General features: G+C 35.8%; 1 protein-coding gene across 5 annotated transcripts in view; it reads left to right on the top strand.

The window, feature by feature from the left end:
- Positions 1-19425, top strand: part of CTBP1 (C-terminal binding protein 1) — a 254568-nt gene that overhangs the window by 98958 nt on the left and 136185 nt on the right. The window contains exon 1 of one of the 5 annotated variants that reach the window (XM_026064578.1): positions 3352-3376. The exons of the other annotated variants lie outside the window; for them this stretch is intronic. Within the exon in view, the coding sequence (XP_025920363.1) occupies positions 3367-3376 (10 nt within the window). The 5' untranslated portion in view covers positions 3352-3366. Of the gene's footprint in view, positions 1-3351; positions 3377-19425 lie in introns of those variants that run through there. 5 annotated transcript variants of the gene reach the window in all.

Genomic DNA, 19425 nt, shown 5'->3' with positions numbered 1-19425 from the left:
CTCTGAGAGAAGTAACAATCATTGTAAGCAAATAGTTCTTTAGGAGAATAACTATATTTGCAAAACTAAATTATTTAAATYGAGGCTTTCAGTTTGCTTGTTTAAATTATTTTTTAAATTTATGATATAGGCTTTGATTTAAATCAGGCTTCTTACTAGTTTGTACTGTTAATGTTCAAAATTTATCATCAACACTGAAGCTGTGAACACAAAAGACATTCTTGGCAAGACTTGTAAAATGTCAGTATTTTTCTCTGGAATACTAAAAATTTAGAAAACAAAACCTTCCTCTGAAGACTTGTGGCATTTGATATCTGGGGAAAAAACCCAAACAAGCTGCAAATGATCATATTTTAGTCAACAGACTAATGGGTGGCTGTTCCAGTAGCTTTTAATATAGAAATGAAGGGGCTGGGTAGAGATATTGCTAGTACATGGCTGTGCAGTCATCTGTCTTTAGAATCTGAGGAATACTTGTGAAATTTTTTCTAGAATAAATAATATCAATCTCTTTGTGAAATAAAAAAGGGCTGATAATTTTTGTCTATTGCTTTTGTTGATAGTGGTAATACCAAGAATAATAACTTGTGAATACTGAGTAATTCTGCATTAACAGCAGAAATATTGCATGGTCATAAGAACTTTCTAAAGATTTTTATTCATTTATTGTTCTGCCTAACAATTAGATAAACAAAAGCTCTTTTTAGGTCGTCTTTGTTCTTGATAAATTGACATTTGTTTTTCTCTTTTATTTCAAAAATGTAAACTGAGATTTTCTTCRGTCAGGATGGAAATTTAGACCAAAGTTTCCAGAGCTGCTCTTATTTGCATGACAGCCCAGAATATGAACAGTAAGGTACACCCTGCAACCGTTGTAGATTATATTTGTGTGCAGCCTTGAAAACTGTACAGGGCCGGAGCTAAGAATCTGCAAGTGGTGTGTTTTCGAACCATTTCTGATTGCCAGCAATTTTACATGGATCGCAATGGATCTGTGTTGCCAGATAGTACCTTGGATGTGGGAGCTGTAGCCTCATAAATAGGCAAGCAGACTATGAACATGGTGTACTGTCCTTTCTGCGTAATCTTTTCAGGATTGCAAGAGGGATGACATGCATTCTCTCTGCTCTTCTGGACTACCCACTGTTTCATGGGGCACATATATTCTCAAAGCTTTTTCCAAAATTAAATGCTGGGTGACTGCCTGTGAAATTAGAGGATTTGCTCTGGGGATTGACTAACTAGCCCTTTACTTCTCTTCAAGAAAGCTTGCAAATATGGATCTGATTTGTTCCCGCTGAGAAACAGAGATTTGCACTTTAAGTAATAATGCTTTATATTGTGATTTACATCTGTATCTTTAAGCAGTAAATAACAGATTAAATACATATGAACTATAGCTAGTTACATAAAAATGAAAAACTGCCATTAAATTATTTAGTTTTAATAAAAGAGAAAAATAATTGTTTAATAGGGTACCATCCTTTCATGCATGGGTAACTAAGCTAACTTATATATTCTGTTAGAATTAGTTTAATGTTTTTTGAACTGTTGAATTACTGTTTGGATGATCCATATTTTAAATGTAGTTTTATACCTTCCTATTTTCATTTCTACTCAAAATGTCTTTAAATAGAGTCTAAGAAATAACTTCTGAGTAATTACTCTGATAAATTAGTACTGCACTTGGAAAGTGAGATCAATAACCACATTTCCTATCGTCTCCAAAAAAGATTTCCATTTTTTGCTGAATTGTTCAAAAATGTTGTTTGGTTTATTTTTTGTGTACTCACTTCAGTGACCAGAACATCAGTGGACACTCTGTTTAAATGTATTTTTTTCTTTATTCTCCCCCGCTCCCACCCACGCATACACCTGTTCATCTAAGTCTTTTGGGCCAAACATTGGTTTATTTGGTTCAGCTTTATGGCTTTTTTTTCTTCATTCAGTTAACTGCTTATTATCAGCAGTTCTGGCACATCCCGTTGTTTTCCTCAGAATACATGCTGAAAAAAGGCTCGTTTCCAATGGCAAAGAGTTAATCTGGCTCGGAGCTGGATTAACTGTTGCAGTAGCTCATGATAAACATCTGTTGCAATACTCCCAGATGAGAACATTGCTTTCAAAAGTATTTACAGCACATTCTGAACCCATGCACTTTACTTGTGGGRGATTTTTTTTTGCCCAGTTATTAAATTCTTTAAAAAGCACATAAATCCAAACAGTCTATTTCAGAGACTGTGTTTATTTTATGATACAGAGAAGGAAATGTGATTATTGAATTATTGTTCATGTGTTAGAGCCCCCAAATACTTCTTACTGAAGCGCAGAAGCATGTGCRTTTCTTAATAAAAATCAACTGCGGGAGTCAGCTTCTGGGAGTGCTGCCATGTGTGTCAGTGTTCCTCTTGCGAATGTTCAGTTGAGTCCTTTGGATGGTGTTAGTGTGTATATTTTCCYCATGCTCTAAATTTGGCAAGATAAGACTTGCTGCCCTGTGCTGCTGGGGAGGAGTTGAATTTTACTTAAAGCTGGAATCTAAGCCTGGGTATTTGTTTTAAGGTTTTGGCAAATGGAACTTGGATTTTTTTGTTGAGGAAAATTTCTGCTATTTCCTTGGAATCTTGTTTAAGTAAATTCTAGATTAAGTGGGTCAAAGAATGGTAATTTCCCAAAGAGTTACCTTTGAAGTTATCTTTCAGCAGCTTATTCCTGCTGTATTTGAGGATCGGTATCCAAAGCAAGCCTTAATAGGTTTTTCTAAAATGCCAATACCTCTTCCCCCTGCCTTAGTCCCTTCCCCCTCCCCCACCTCCCAAAAAAGCCCACAAAACCTGACCTTCCTTTGTGTCTGTGGGAAAATAACGTTGGAAAAGAGCAGAGAATATCTTAAATGGTAGGTGTTTTTCTATAAATAATTTTTATTTGTTATGCTAATAAGGCTGATACTTTTTACCCAAATCATATTCAAAGAATTTTCACCTATACTTCTCAGCGGGTGGAAAATACTTTGTGCCAAATTTCCTACACTTCACATTTCCTACTACTATCAAAGAAATTATCTGAGCACTTTACGTATATTCTGGTTGTCACCAGAATTACTTTTGTTTGCAAAACAAAAGTCTAACAAATGTAGGTGATGAAGCAGGGGACTTCCGGACAACAAGCCAAGTTGTGAAACGCAAGAATCTATAGCTTTATTTCCTGCTGATTTTCTTTGGTTTGGCAGAAACACTTTATGTAGCAATAAGTCTGTAAGAACAGCTATACTGATTCAGATCAAAACTGTGTCTAATTCAATATCCTGTCTCTGATAGTGACCAGCAGCAGATGTCTAGGGAAGGATATAAGAACACAGCAAACATAATGATAAAAGGTAAGGTGAGATTTCTTAGTTTACCAGTTATATGGTAGCACTGGTTTTAAGATCAGTGTCCTAAACCTAATGCTGAAATGTCAGATGTACACTGCTTACTGCGCAAGAAATGCACTTCTAATGGCTGTTATCACCTTTGTCTTAAAGACCATGATAGTGATATGAGGATAAAAGAAGAAAAAAACCTCTGAAAAATAATGGGTAATATGTAAAATAGAGAGAAATAAAAGAAATAGACCAGCAAAAAGAAGAAAGTACAATGTAATTACTACATAGCATTAAAAATGGCAGAAAAAGAATAGGCATCTAAAAAGATGGTGGAAGTGCTGTATTGATGTATATGGAGTCTCAAGAAAACAAAATGGATTTCAGAACCTGGAAGGAAAAATAGGAATGAACTGAAACTATAAACAATGCGATTTTTGGAAATTAATCCCCCCCTGGTTTTTACTCTTCTGTATTGGTTTGCTTCCCAAGAGGTGAGGGCTTCTCCTCCTGAAGCTTGGTGAGACCCTGCTCTAGTGTATTTGCAGCTGTCACCTGTATCTCATTAGTGCATGGGGGGGAAAAAGGGACATAGTGAGGGTGGGGAGAAGTAGTGGGCCTGGGCCAGGTCCAAGGAAAGAAGGATGGTGGAGTGCAGAGGAATGAAGCACAAGAGAAGAAACACATGGAGCTGCATTTGTACTTGTAGGCTTCATTATCTGGAAAAGGGGGAAAGAGAATGATGAGAAGGTGTATGTGATGCCTCTAGAAACTTTGGGGTTCTTGTAGGTTAGTAAACATCTATCTACTCAAAAAAAAAAAAAAAAAGTGTCCTTCCTATGTGTAGTGAATATCTTCTGCAGATTTCCACTGACTCATTCATAGCATTGCTGTACTTTTCCAGAGTTCAAGACGTGCATGTTTTATTTAGTTCCATTCTGGTTTCTGTTTTATAGCAAACCTTGTTTGAACTTGCTGCAGTCATTACTACTAAGGCATCTAACTAGTAACTTGCAAATGTTTAAAGTGTAAATAGTAATATTAGTTTCTTTTTGTGTGGATTAAAAGGTATGTCTAGGAAGGACTTGTTCTTTTTAGTTTTTTTTAATGCCATAGAGCAGAAGGCACAATGATCATAACATTACTAGCATGCRGGTGTACAGATGTAATGGTTACTGCTCTTTGCACTTTAAATGACAGACATGAAAATGTTATGACTAGGATATTGTTGCTTTAGCATTCACCTAAAGCAGGTTTTTCAAAGATATATTGGAGACTGTTACTGACTGTGTCTAAAGTGAATTCAGGAATAATATTGAGGAGGAAGTGTTACAATGGTTTGCTTAACAAAGTCATATTGCAAGCTAGTATCAAACCTGATGAAGTTCTATTTTACTGTATGATCAGGATGAAGAGAAGATGGTGCATTTGAGTGCACAGTAAAAGCAAAAAACACTTTGAATTTAAAAACAGTGAACATAATCCTGTGAGCAAGGGATTTTTGGTACAACCAGAGAAACGAGGGTACTTTAAGATGACCTTACTGGAAGTGTAGCTTCATCAGTAGGTAAATACCAGGCAAATGAATTGTTTTAGCTTGCAGAGAAAGTAGGTGCAAGATCAAATAATTACAAACTGGTTATTAATAAATTGATACTTTATATATATAAAACATTAATGTATAATATGTTTATATTATTGTATATATGTAATACTAGAGAAAAGTTTCTTAAAAGAGTAAAATTCAGACACAACCTCATAATATAGGAATAGGGGACTAAAAATTTAATGCTTTTCAGGATGGAGCTTTATTTACCTTTTTAGTAGGATTATATGAATTTGATGCTTTCTCAGGTACCCAGAAGGCTTTTCAGAGACTAGTAGTTCTTAAAGCTAGGGAGTCTAGAGTGTGGTGCTGGTTTTCTTGAAAGTATATTATAGAAAAGTGAAAGGTGCTCTAATTTACACCAACTGCCAGTAGCTGCATGATGTTAATGTGGCAGCTGTGAATGAACCAGACGTAAAACTGCTGTAATGATGCCCCTTTCCTTTTCCTGTTTTTGCCTCTTGGCATTACTCCTACTATATAGATTGTTACTCTTGGGACAGAAGTAGTAGAAAACTGAATTATGCTCTTCCTGTGGAAGGAAGTTTACCTTTTTCACTGGTTATCTGTGCTCCTGAAGAACCTTCATCTTTGTGATCTCCGTATTAATAAATAACATTAAAATAAAATGGAACTTCCACAGTTTCTAGTCTCATTAGGAAAATATTTGAGCTCTAGCAATGTGTATATAAAAGTATTTCAAAATACAATCTGGCATATGCTTGTTTCTCTTACTGTATATTTTTTTATCAAAAGGCTTATAAAATTGACATGTCAACATTTTGCTTTTTTCCCTATCACAGTGAAGTTTCTTTGTTTGTTGAGATATAATACAAACACCTTAAAACTAGCAAACATCCTCCAGCTTCAGTCTGGAAGATGCATTTTTAAACCACACAGAGGAATTTTTTAGGGATGGTTTTGTATTTTCTCTTCTGATACATATCTCAACATTTGCCTATGAACTTTTAGAAGTCCTTTTTAAACATCCAAATGATTTCCTTGGAATGGACAGATAATGGATGTATTGTGTCTCTATGTTATATTCTTAACATAAACAGAATTATGCTTCAATTTTAAGCCCAATGCATCTTCAGTGAAGGTAACTAGTGTTCTTGTATGCTCATAGATTCAGTTGACTTTCAGAAGAAGAATCCTCAAAATCAGAGGAAACTGATGGTGTATTTGCCCATTGATTTACAGTAACTTTTTATACTTAGACTTTATTACCTTGTGTAGTTCCGTTGTGGTTTCTTTAGTAAACATAAATAGTGCTATGCTTCTGATTCTTAAATGTCTCGCCTACTTCTGCTGAGCTGTTAATGGATCTGTTAGTATTGTTAAAGTATTAATAGAAAACTATAATTGTTCTATTGTAATCGTATTGAGTCTAGAGAAGCATTCTCATAGAATATTAATGAGACCCTTTTTATATGTATGAATAATTGTTCTTAGGAAAGAAAATTAAGCTACCAAAAAAAAAAAAAATTACCAGTCTGGAGGAACATAATGGTAGAAATCAATAAGCTTTTGATTTGGTCTTTAACTCCATTGCTCCTCCTCTCATAACCCCATTTATACTTTCTGTAGGTATTACAAAAATCTGCTATGCACCGTRTGTGCTTCAGTACCTAGGCACAACAGAGGGTTGGAATTCGAGTGGCAGTTTTGACAATGTATTTTCCTTTTTGTTTATCTCAACATTAAATAATTTAACCTTATTGAGCCTTAAAAACTGTGAATATAGAACTAATATTTTATGCAGCATTGAGATGAAATGGAAGCATTTTCATTGCTATGCAAGATGCAAATGGGGTTTTGTACAGAATTAACAATATGTAGCTTTCGTGTGTGAAGCCCAAATGTTTAAAATACTATCAGTAGCTTATTTTCATTTTTGTCATTAAGTATCTTGTTACCATCTATTTGTTTTTTCTTTCCTCTTTCCTGCAGTGCAAAAAAGGGCAGTTACTAGAATGTAGGATTTGTAGAACTGCTGTAAACTACCTTAAATCAATGACCTTCTCTTGACCTCTGCAACTGCTGGTGTGAGCCATATTATTCTTTCAGATCTGAGTTACCTTTGCAATCCTCTTTCTTTCAGCAAATCTTACTCAAGTTTTATACTGAGTTGCTGACTCACAAGCAAATTCAGAATGTAGAAACAACTTAAAAATTGTAATTTCATGTGAATATCAACATCAGGTGTCAGGACCTAATAAAACTAAGAAAGTGTTCCCTGCTCGAGCATTTAAACAGCAGAAATTTTACAATTTATGTYGTGTAATATAATTTCAGGAATGTTTTTGTTAAGTTATTTCTAAATGGGCAAATGAGCTAACATTACAGTACATGTCTTTTTGCTGAATCATTGATCTGAATGGCAAACCTGAAGCAAACTTTAAGTTCATCATTCGTCTTGTGTGGTTTCAAATGAGCTTCARTTTATATTCTAAAATGTATATGTATTTTTCCAGTCTTGTGTACAACTCCTTGTCATCCCTTATTTTCCCCAGTCTAACATCAGTTTCTCTTTTGTCCATTTAAAAATGAAACTTGAAAATCAGCAGTTTTATACTTTGTATTATTCTGCTACCCTGGAGCTGTTTTTAGTGTCTTTATTGCAAGTAGACAGATGGTGATATTTGGTTTCCTGTCAGTTTTAATGAATATAGATAGGAGTGATAAGAACATTTGCTTCGTTTAGCAAACTTCCTTTTCTGGCTTTTAATTAATGAAGTGCTCACTGGTGTGCCGCTGCTTTTGTATGTATTAAGTTAAATCTTATATACTATTCAACTTGTGGTGTTGGTTAATGAACAGAGGAAGAAACTTCTTGTCTCAATAGTTCTTTAAARTTTGCTTAAACAGACTTTGAAAATTACAAACATCAGAAATGTAACATGCTTGTAAGATTCACCAAAACTGATTCTTTTGTTTCTTTGTATTTTAGAAATATTTTCTTTTTAAATTTCTGCTGACCTTTTGTTATAGAGTGATTTACAGAAGGAAAAAAGGGAAAAGATGTGCCATTTAGTTTTGCAGTTAATCTTGGGTAAAGGAAGATCCCAGTTCAGTTTCATAGCACTTGTCTTCTCATGGAACTTCTTAAATAGAGTAAGGTCCCATGCAAAAATTTGATGAAATGGAAAAGAAAATCCATGCTTTTTGAGCTTTTTGCTGCACTTTGTCCTCTTTAACAAAGTTAATCCTAATATTTTATTTTCAGATAGCTTGATTTCTGTGTTAGCTTAGCACAAACATTATTTTAGATTCTTGCAGACTATTTGCATTGTGTTTTTCTTAACATCTATCTTTGGTGTTTAACTCTTGATCTTTTTTTTTTTCTTCTTGTGTGCGTTGTTGTTCTAATATAGATTCAATATTCGTGTGAGTAGCCAGACTTGTTTGAGTAATCAGTTTGAAATCTTTAATGGTAAAAGTAAGCCTGTCTCTGTGTGTAAAAATATTCTATGGGTAAAGCATGAATACTGCTTGTGGATATAAAATCTCTGTTTTAGCTTTGTAGCTCTAATGGGTTAAGATCATACTAGATTGAGAGGAAATGACTGAAGATTTTTGGGTGAAGGGTGAGAGAAAGGGTGATGATTGGGAAGATCATTTTATTGACTATCTGATCATTGTTAATACKTAGAGATTAATTTTAAACTTCATTCATTCATTCCAAAATCCCCTATCTTATTATCACTGTTTTCTGTGGGGAAAAAATTGATTCAGTTTTGTACTTTTGGGGGAACTTTTGTTTTGTTATAACCTTTTAAGGATAGGATTTGGTTCCTTGATGGTAAATCTGTGCGGGAGAAAAAGTTGGTTTATTTTGGAAATACATTTTAAAATATCCCAACAGCCCTATCAAGAGTCAGAAATAGCAGTTATTTTGTATTATTTCCGGTGCGCTTCTGGAACAGTCACTAACTAAATGCAAATCCTGTTCCTCTTGAAAACTTCATCTCAGTGAAAAATACCAATGATTTGAATGATTTAAAGCTAACAGAAAAAGTTTTCTTCTCTGTATTTGATTGGTGAAGGCAAAGAATTAAGTGTTTATGAAGCTGACGTGATGTTACCTCTGTAAACTAAGTGTCTAAGGTTTTGAAAAAGACCTTGGTTTCTGAAGGTCACAATTAAAATTACGTAAGAAAGCCCTAAGAGCAACCTTCTGTAGTTGTATTCTGTATATTTTCATAGCTTAACAGTTCTAATTCTGGTGTTGCTTTTTGCAAGAGTGGCTAGGAAAAGACTTGTTAGCCAGAGTACAAACAGAAATGAGGAGCTCTGTTGGCAGTGCTTTCTGCCTGAATACCTGAAAAATGGCTTCCAATACTGCAAGAGCAAAAGATGTGTTTCAGATCCCAAGCATGTTCATGTCTGAGGTCACACTTACCATATTTTTGTGAACACTGTTCCAAATTACAGTGCAGAATGTCGGGGTCATTTTTAGTCTGCATTACTATCTTTTCAAAAATCTGTTTAAACAAAAAGTGCATAGTGATACCTTAAAATTTGCAGGCAAGAACATTCTAATGTTGTAAGTTAGAGTATTAAGGTCATGCTTTTATTCCTTTCTGATTCTCTATTACCCTTCAGGAAGCAGAACTGAATGTCTTTCCTTTTATGATAAAAACATGCTTTTTTAATGTGTCTAAACTGGTATGCATCACTGTATTTGACATAAATATTTGTGAATTTCATATGAAATCCACACTTGAATTAATATGAAAAATAAACACATTTGATTCAGACTGAATAAAACCATTCCCTCTGGAAAGAGTCCATAGCGTATATTTTTGGGGTTTATTTTTCTTTAGCTTTTGCTTCTTATTCTCCAAATAAATATCGTTGCATGTCTCTGCTTTTTCAATACTTTCCAAATTCTCCAGCAGTTCTTRCTCTGTTGTCATGTCTCCTCCAATCACGAACCAGAAGGAAAAAGAAAGACATCTTTGGAAAAGAAAAACTACAGGGCTCCATTCCCTTCCCACGCCCCATCATTTTATCTCCAAATTTTTGAAGATATGAAGCAATTTAGCTCAGCATTCGCCATCTTTCCTTTTTCCTAACCTGATTCCTCTTCTTGCAGAGAGAAACAAAAGGAAGATACAGAAGAGAAGTTGAAGAAGAAAGGAAAGAAAGAGGAAAAATAGTGGAGAGAATCAGAACAGAGTTGGCTTTTGTAAGAGAAGTTATCCAGGAAGCAAAACATGTAGCTCCCCTCCCCCCCTTTTCTTTAAATCCATCTCAGATGCTGCTATTTCTAGATAAGTGGCAAAAGGACATAATTAATAGCAATTTCATGGTTGCTATGAATAAGGGAGATCATAAGAAGGGTGGATTCGAGAAAATTTTGGCAGTCTCTCAGTGGGAAGCTCCCAGCTGAGCCCCAGGTTGTGGTGCCCGACTGTATCTTCTACCACAAGACTTTAGGCCATGCCAGCCGGGTGGGAGTTGCGCTGAAGTGGAAATAGAGCAGATGGTGAAGTACAGTGCATCTAGACTTTCACAGTTTAGTACAGAAGTTAGTGTATTTATGGGAGTGGTTGGAGAAAGGGTGGCTCAACCCTTTGAACAGGACAGTTGAGCAACAACCAGTAAAGTACCCTGACCAGTGAGAACAGAAAATGGGACATCGGTTTTTTTTTTATGGCAAAGATTCCTAGATTATTAGTGAAGATGCTTTCTTCTGGTCCACGTGTGCCTTCACTTTTTATTATCCTGTGGTCCTTTGTTTCCTCCTGTTGATGAACATGTAGTGTCAATAAGGCGTGCATGGAAAACTGATTTATACATTATAAGGACAGCACTTGGCATTTCTGCCTATGCATTAATTCAGTTTGAACAACTGAAGATAAGGAGAAGGAAACAACACATGCAGCTAGATACAGTTTGAGGGTACTGCTGCAGAGGAACTTTTTTTATTAATAGGGAGATCTGTCTCAAAAAACCCCCCAAAACTGTGAACCTCACAGTGATGTTGATCCTAATAGAAGATGGAATAATGCACTACTACTTGTGTTGTTTGAATAAGTTCCCTGCAGAGTACATTTCATTTGCTTTTATTTTCCTGATGGAACCGTTATTGTGAAACAGCAGTACTGCACTGTGGTCAGGATTAGTGCTGTGTTTTTGGACACTTGTAAAGTCTCAACGGTTCTTTCAGAGTCCTGGCACACTGTCTTCTCTTGAGCAGGTGGAGCCAGTTGGATTAATATTCCCAACATCCTCTGTGCTTGGATTATATACCCCCAACATCATCTGCTTGTGTTGCCACCAGTGCCTTTTTCTTCAGCTGAAGAACATACTGTGAGAAAGGCTTGTATGTTTTTGAAAAAGAAATGCCTGAACAGGMGCTTTTAAAATTCCTATGACACATTCAACTCTGCCACCTTGGAAATTCAGTCTGTGGGAGCAGCATATCCTGGTTATTGGCGACAGAGATATGTAGGCAGAGACTGACTTCATCCAGCAGGGATCTTTCAGGGCTCGCTGTTCAGAGACCACTGAAACTATATGCTTTGCTGGAAACTGGTTATTGGTGGTTTGGACTTTGCACTTGTGGAAGAAAGCCAGCATACGGGATGGCTATTCCCTGACTTGGAGTGGGAGTGATGTCTGTAGATGTCTCACTGAAAGTGTGACACCTTGGGAAGGCACTTATTTTATTTCCTTYTGGGAAAACAGTAAATTAATGCTTTTAGATCTGTAAATCAGCTTCTGGGTGCCAACATATTGCAAAGTAACAGGCTATATTGATCTCTTCCATTGAGGTGTTGAATGCAGAGGATCAGGTAGAAGAGTCTGATGGGTTTTTTAAAATCAAGAGTCTGCATTTTTCAGATTTTAGGACAGACCAGTAAGATCCAGGCTGCCATTTCTGTATGAGTCTAGTTTTATGATATCTAACCTRTCTTCTTTTCAGAGAAAATAAAAGGATGAGTCTCTCTGTGGCTATGCCCATGTTAAGATGCATTTTGGTTAAATAAATAATTTGAGCTCACTACTTGCATGTTTTGAAATATTTTGAAATTCATTGTAAAAAAAAAAAAAATTCTGAAGGAGAAAGAGATTTCTCTGAAAATTATAGCTCAGTCACCAGCAGGTCTGTTCTGAGAACAAGTGTACGCATGCACACAGAGTGGCACTTTCTGGTTGTCTGATACGCATCAATAACTAGTGTTTTCCTTCTAAAAGACCTTGTTGATTGCTACTGAAGACCTGTATTATTCTGTTCTGTCAAAAACAACGCTTTGAAAAAGTGCTTTAGGAATGCCGGTTATTTCTCAAAGACAAACTTCAGAACTTTTAATTTTTCTGAACTGTGGTACAGGGATAAAGAAGGTAAATTGGAGCTGAAGGATGCTTTGCAGTTCATATCTTGGGCTTATTCAAAACATTTGTATCTGTTTATTTTTGTATGTTATGTCAAGTGCATTTGTCACTTGGTGGACATGTGTACTGCTTAATAATAGTTATTTGTGGCATTATAACAAAAATTGGTGTGTTTTTTTAAGGGGAAAAAAGATTGTGTACTTGGGAGTAGTGCTGTTTATAAGAGCCAAAAGGCTTGAAGGCAAATACAACAAGCTGGCAAATGCTATTGTGTGTCCTTAGTAGATAGAAAATGGAGATGAGCAACTGTCATTATATCTACTACATGCAAAAAGGGAAAAAATGATATTCCTTAAAAATCTGTGTTGGGCTTGAGTCACTGAAAAACAGTAAATGCGGAGGCTTAAAGAGAGAGATGACAAAGAGAAGATGGGAGGGAAATAACCAAGTAGTAATATGTGAACAGGTTTGATGGGGGAATGTGGTTGTCATCAGGACCAGTGGGAAAAAAAAATACAGCAGATGACTTAAAGGGCTGAAGAGAGAATTTTGGTCGTTGTCATTTTTTTTAGATTGCAAAACAGAAGTGGTGCAACTTAGATCTAGCTGAAAAGGCCTAGAAAGAATGGGAGACAAATTGGTGATGATGCTCCACTGTGAAGTGCCAGACTGATGATATTGTCTATTGAGGCAAATAATTTGAGACCATTAAAGTCTCTGGGGAGTATGGAGAGTGAAATGATAGTTCTGCTATAGTCATATTTATACAAATTCTCTATTTCCACAAAATTTTAAATCAGTTTCCTCTTAGAGAAACACAGAATTTGAGCTGTCAGCATAAAGATGATGTATTTTGTTAAGATCAAGGAACAGGATGGGCAGAGAAAAAAAGCAGGATATCAAGATGAGAACTTTGGATGTTTGAGGAGGAGGAGGACTCATTTCTAAGAAGGGAGGGATGACAGAAATGAAATAAAAATAGGAAAGAACAACCTTGTGAAGGTCAGGGCTTTTAAAAAAAATAATACTGTGAAAGGACAGTAAGAGTTTGAGGAGGAGGAGACTTACAGAAGCTTTGGATGAGRAGGAATTTAGCACTGACCACAGTTTGTCAAATGGAGGTAATGTAAACTAGGTTATAGGACGGGAAAGTCAAGGCTGTTCATTCTTAAAAAGGATTTATACTTTGTTTTTAAGACCTTTAATGTATTCTTGCTTTGAGAATGTGGTTATTCCCTCCCTCCCCCCTTTTCCCCTTCAGGTCAAAAATAGCACTTCACATAACAATAAAAGAAATGAAGTTCATTTCTTAAAGGAGAAATTTGTAGTACTAAGAAGTCAGAGTTGTTTGCATTTTGTTTCTGTTCCCACTGCTGTTCCCAAGAAAATTCATATGAAATTTATAATTACTTAAAAATAGCAAAAAGATTTTTCTTAACATAAAGTGGTCTTAGTGCTTTGAATGAGAAATGAGTTCTGGAATTCCACCTATTATTTTTTTCTTGCAATTTATCACAGTATGTGATTCCCATTATGAGTGCGTGTTTCTGAAAATCATGTCTCTTTTTATTTAGGATTACAGAATTTTCAAATTGACCATATAAGATTATTAGAATTTGAAAGTAGAGAATCAGATTTCCCAAGGTTTATTTTATCCTTTCTATCTTGGTAACAAAGATCTGCAACTTAGTGGTAGAAAGAAAATGATTCATTTTGTCAGGAAAATACCACTTTTCTAAGTGGTTGTCACGGTATGTCTAAAGCAAATACATAAAGATTAAAAGCAATCATCTTATGTAAACATTCAGCAGAGTACAGGAAACCGATATTGAATCAACAGATAGTCAAGAAACTTTGAATAGCTTGCAGTAAATATCTTACCATGTATTTGCAAAATGATGTGGTCTAGTAAACTCGATGTGGGGCAAGTTGCCAGGAAATAACTGAACATTGTTTTATGTGGTGATTTGGATATCAATAAACAAAATTTTGCCTCAGTTTCATTGGTTTGAAGAAGCTAGAAGTGTTGCAAAACAAATTTTTTCAAGGAAGCCATGTTGCAGTGACAGTGAGTATCAGTTAAAGCACATTCTCTCCTAGTTTTTTGGGGAGTTGTGGAAATACAGTTTTGCTCTAGTTCTTTGTTGGCTATATATTTTGGGAATAAAATATAGGGATTGCTTTATACTTTTCTCAAAGCCAGGAAAACCATTCAGCATCATGGGAATAGCAACCATATTTGAAATCTTATGCATTGTTCCCTTTATATTTGACTGTGTGCCTTTCTAACCAAGTTGCTAATATATGYAAATTAAGTAAACATAATGAATGCTCCAGGTGTTATACCTTCTTCATGCAAAGATTTGTAGATGTGTTCAGTGCTAAACTGTAGAAAAATAAGTACGCAGAGATCTATTAGAAGTATTTTAATAGTCTCATTTTCTAAGCAAGTTTTGGTGCTTATCCAGAAAGAAGTCATTCCCTCTTTTATTCCTAATTCAGACTGATTATATGTCATTTTCACAGAAGGGTTCTGACAGAAAGTTGTCTTAATAATAAAGGCTTTTTAGTTGGCTGTTCTAAAAGTCTCCTGCTGCTGGTTCATCAGGCTGCTGTGAGGGGACCGAGGCACTGAGTTCCCATACTCGTAGTGTAAACAATCCAAACAGAGCCTTTGATCTGAGGTTTTCAAGCACTGCTTTGGATGCAGATCCACTGTTCAGAAATCACTGTTTAAATCTGGAAACTTCAGTCAGTTTCCTTTCCACCTGGATCAGTACTGACCCTTCAGACTCATCCAGTAGTTTAAATATTACTGTTCCCAAAATCCCTTGGAAAATACTTATTTTGATTTTCAGTTTAACTGTTTGTATTCTGTATAAGAGAAAAGGCTGATACAGGCTTCTTGCAGTACAATCATGCCTTTTGTTAACATGAGAAATGCACAACTCAAGACAAGTATAGTGAAGTCTACATATGTTTTCTTGGGTTAGCTTTGTCACAGCACTAGTATATTTTTTGGAGGGGCAGGGATATCAAGTCCTATAGAACATTTTTTGTGCAGCTCATTATTCCATTTATAGGTTCTTTTCAAATCTGCTTTTGTCTGGGTCCTGCAAATAATCATTTCCTGCACTATCAGCAGTTTGGCCACCTTCTTTCTTCTAGCCCAGTACTTCCTGCATGCCTCAGTGAAATCTCATCCATGTTGCTATATCTACTTTCTTAACTTGGCAGTAGTCCAGCCTGATTTATTTAAGCATTGTAAATAGTTTCAAATCTGTTGACTGTTTTGATCACCAGCTATTAAGTCTTGCCCACAGCTTGGATATGCTCTTGTAGTTACTCACGGCACAGCATCTTTATATTATTGATGGTACAATAACTTCATAATAGACTTCATAACTAGTATACAAGTTTCCCAAATCATCAAAAGTGAGTTCTGTGCAAGCTACGTTCTGTGGCCCTSTTTTGAGGAAAGAGGTGGACCAGATGATCTCCAGTGGTCCTTATATTAAGGTTTTCTCTTGGTCTTTATTGGCTGTTTTTTCTTTCCAGGATATTGCTGTTCCAGTGATCATTACTGGTGTTCTGGGGATCCAGAGTCATTATTGGGTGTCCAGGGTTGACCATTAGTTTAGCAGACAAGCATTTACTCATTAGTTGCCATTAATATTAACTTTGCCACGTTCTCAATGCAACCAGACACCTTCTCTTGCTCATTAATCACAGACTTGATTGAAAACTAGATTTACCACTGACATTCCCTGCTCAGGCTGTATGACTGGGAACAGGCACAACTCTGTGCATTTGTGATTAAGCAGCATACAGTGAGATCCAGCAGGCTGAATGAAAGAAACCRGTCAGGGGCTGTTTTAATCCATCTTTAATGTGTTGCTTATATGGGTCTTGTCATCTTGTTTATCCTCTCCTGTAACTTGTCAATTCYGTATTGGTAATTAGTTATTTATGCATACATTAAGCATGTGCGCCAGCTTCAATGTCAGTATCATGTATCAGCTCATGCTCCATGTCCAATACTGTATTTCCTTAGTTGCATGTCCTCATTGTACAGGATACTTATGGTATTTACTATAGAGGCTGAAGTTAGTTTCTTGATGGACTCGAGGCTTTCTSCTTGTTAGTTTGTTGCTTCTCCTTGTTGCTTGTTAGTCACTCTCTTAAGCATCCAGTCTCGTCACTGACACAGCTACAAGAGTTCCTGTTTTTCATACATTGCAATGGTCTGGCTGATTGATTTCTTTGATACGGCTGCAGGATTCTTTGAGCCATGGAATTTGGAATTTGTACTTGTTTAGAGTTTGTGKTGTTAAATGCATCTTTAGTTAAGTAAATCACTTTTCCACTGAAAGCTGTAATGTAAGGAATACACTAGCCATGTCTAACAGTAAGCAAATTTTTGTGAGGATGATAAATGTTACACAAAAAGGTGAAAATGTGGCTCACAATAAGGGTTGAAGTTCTTTTCTTGGAGTAATTGGAAAGTAGTGTTTCTCCTAYCCGGTATGTGAATGGGGACAGAGGAAAGAATGGATATGAAGGGTCTGATAGAAACTGAACCATTTTGTTCCTCAATTTTGGTGCCAGAAGACTTACCATATCATATGTAAAGCAGTCTGTTGCTACCRGATGATTTGTCTCTCAGATGGTGAAGTGGGTAGGGTCTGTTGGGACATCAAGGGCATTTGGTACAGACAGTAGAGAGAAAGGTAATGCCTCATTCCCTTTATTTTCTAGACAATTTTACTGTTAAAAACTACAAAATAAAAAAGCTGACTGTGGCATCTGTTAGAATTTGGAAGGTGCTAAAATACAAATAAAGAAATGAAGTTGTTCACAATTTAAGGTTTGTGTGTGTGTCCTCTTTAATCACATATGTAGCAGACCAAAGATTCGTGATCATTTTTATACRTGTTTTCCCACCAAAACTAGATATCTGGTTCTTACTAAATTCTGTATATTTTGTGCAATGGGTTAGTGCATAGATGATACATAGTTTGAGAAACTTCACCTGATAGTGGATGCCCACCAAGGTTGGGAAGAAAGCTGATGTCTTAGTAACTACCTTATTTTCCTGTATTCCTGTTTTCCAGGATGGTAGAATAATCTGTATCTGTATTTGCCCTTTTCATTAAGGAAATGGAAAATCTTTTTATGGTGAATTTTAGAGAGCTATTTAAAAAAAAAAATCCAGTAAATTGCAGATTGTTCTACTTTTGTTATGTATTGTAAGCTTGACCTATTTTTGAATATATTTGCAGCTTGAAGTAAAAAAGAATTTAAAAATTGAAGTACATGTTAAGAAGTTCATTCTGGAGATATTCCAGCATGGGCTAATATTTCACATACATATTTAATATTCTTAATACATATTGAGGGCAAAGGAGCATTGTTATAATGTTACATATGATTGAGATTAAATATGCTGTCTGAATTGAGCACTTTAAAGGCATTAAAGTGTTTATAAATAGTTTATTTTTATTCTCAGTTGATACTAAATGCAGTTAAGGGTATTGAAAAATGTTTAATTTGCCGACTGTGTTTTTCTRTTGCCAAATACTTTGCCCCCTTCCCCCCATTTTAAAAGGAACCAAAATGAACGTGCCTGTCCTTATCAATTATGGYTTCTGCTTATATGTTGCAATATAATGACAAAACTACTTTGTTAATGAATAATTATTGTGTCGACGCAGCTTTGTGAACGTTATTGTAGCTTTCTCTTCCTCTGCTGAGTCCAGAACCTTTTGTTAATTTAGCAGGATGGGATCTGGGGCATGCAGAGGCCAAAAGGTGTTTTTAAAGATTACGAGCCTTCCTCCTGTTTGCAGGTACTAGTTTGGATGCAGAAGGGTAAATGCTGCGTAATGTGGCACTGGAGGGACTAGAAACGGAGAGCTCAGTGCAGAGATTCCTGAAGGAGCTAACGCTGTGATCTACATAAAGATGGGCAAAGCAATGGAAAACAGAGTTCAGCCTCAAGACGCATTCTGGAAAGGAAGAGCTGAAGGAGGAAAAAAATAAATAGATATTCATAAAATGAAGTTATAGCAGCAAATCAGACACCTCTTTTTCGATAGTGCCAAGTTTAAATGCCAGGTTTAGCCTCAAAAAGTTTTGAGTCACCTGTTTCTGGTGTAAATTGTTTTCTGCTGATTACAAACTGCCTTTTGCATCTACTACTAATTTGCTTGCCACATGTTAACAAATAATGTTGCAGGTTGAAACTTTAAACCAAGTTATTGTCAGCACTTACAGATTTTGTAATATTTGGGAATTTGGTGTCATTCTTATATTGATCCTGGGTAAAATAACAGCTGTTAGGAATTGTGCCAATAAGAATTTTAAAAAGGAAAAAAAATTAACAGTCTACACAGATCTATAGAATATAAATTATCAGATTGCAGGGTATTTTTATAGAATTATTTTTATTGAGGATAATAGTGTTGATTTAACAAYCTAGGTTTCTCTAAGACATTTGACTTGATTCCATGCAACATTTTAATGAAAAAGCTAGAATGATACAAAATGAACACAGTAAAGATTGAATGGATTAAAAATGGGCAGTTTTTACTGGAGTCCTGTAGAGAATAATTTTTTTAATCCTCGTTGACGTTTTTATCCATGATATGGAAAAAACTATAAAAACATCATTGATAATGTTTGTAGATGAGACAAAGATTGAAAGAGTGGTAATTACTGAAGAGAATAAGTCATAGGCACAGAGGGCTCTGGAATGCCTAGTTTAATGGGGTTAATTTAATATATAATTTAATACAGTTAAATGCAAAGTCTGGAGCAAAACCTCCATGTCATACTTACGATAGGGGGTTATCTTGATAAGCAGTGACTCTAAATTATGATGGGGGTTAGCAGGTGAATGTGAGCTGTCAGAATTTTCTTTACTGAGCTATGGCCAAAAATGAATTATGGAGCTGCTCGTTGATGTGTCTCTGGGAAAGAAGATATTGCTCCTGTTTCACAGAATCACAGAATGGTTGAGGTTGGAAGGGACCTCTGGAGATCATCTACTCCAACCCCCCTGCTTAAGTAGGGTCACCTAGAGTACGTTGCACAGGATTGCATCCAGGCG

The sequence above is a fragment of the Apteryx rowi genome, unplaced genomic scaffold (assembly GCF_003343035.1).
Source record: "Apteryx rowi isolate R43461 unplaced genomic scaffold, aptRow1 scaffold_22, whole genome shotgun sequence".
NCBI classification, from domain to species: Eukaryota; Metazoa; Chordata; class Aves; order Apterygiformes; family Apterygidae; genus Apteryx; species Apteryx rowi.
This window is presented reverse-complemented; position numbering and strand designations above follow the sequence as displayed.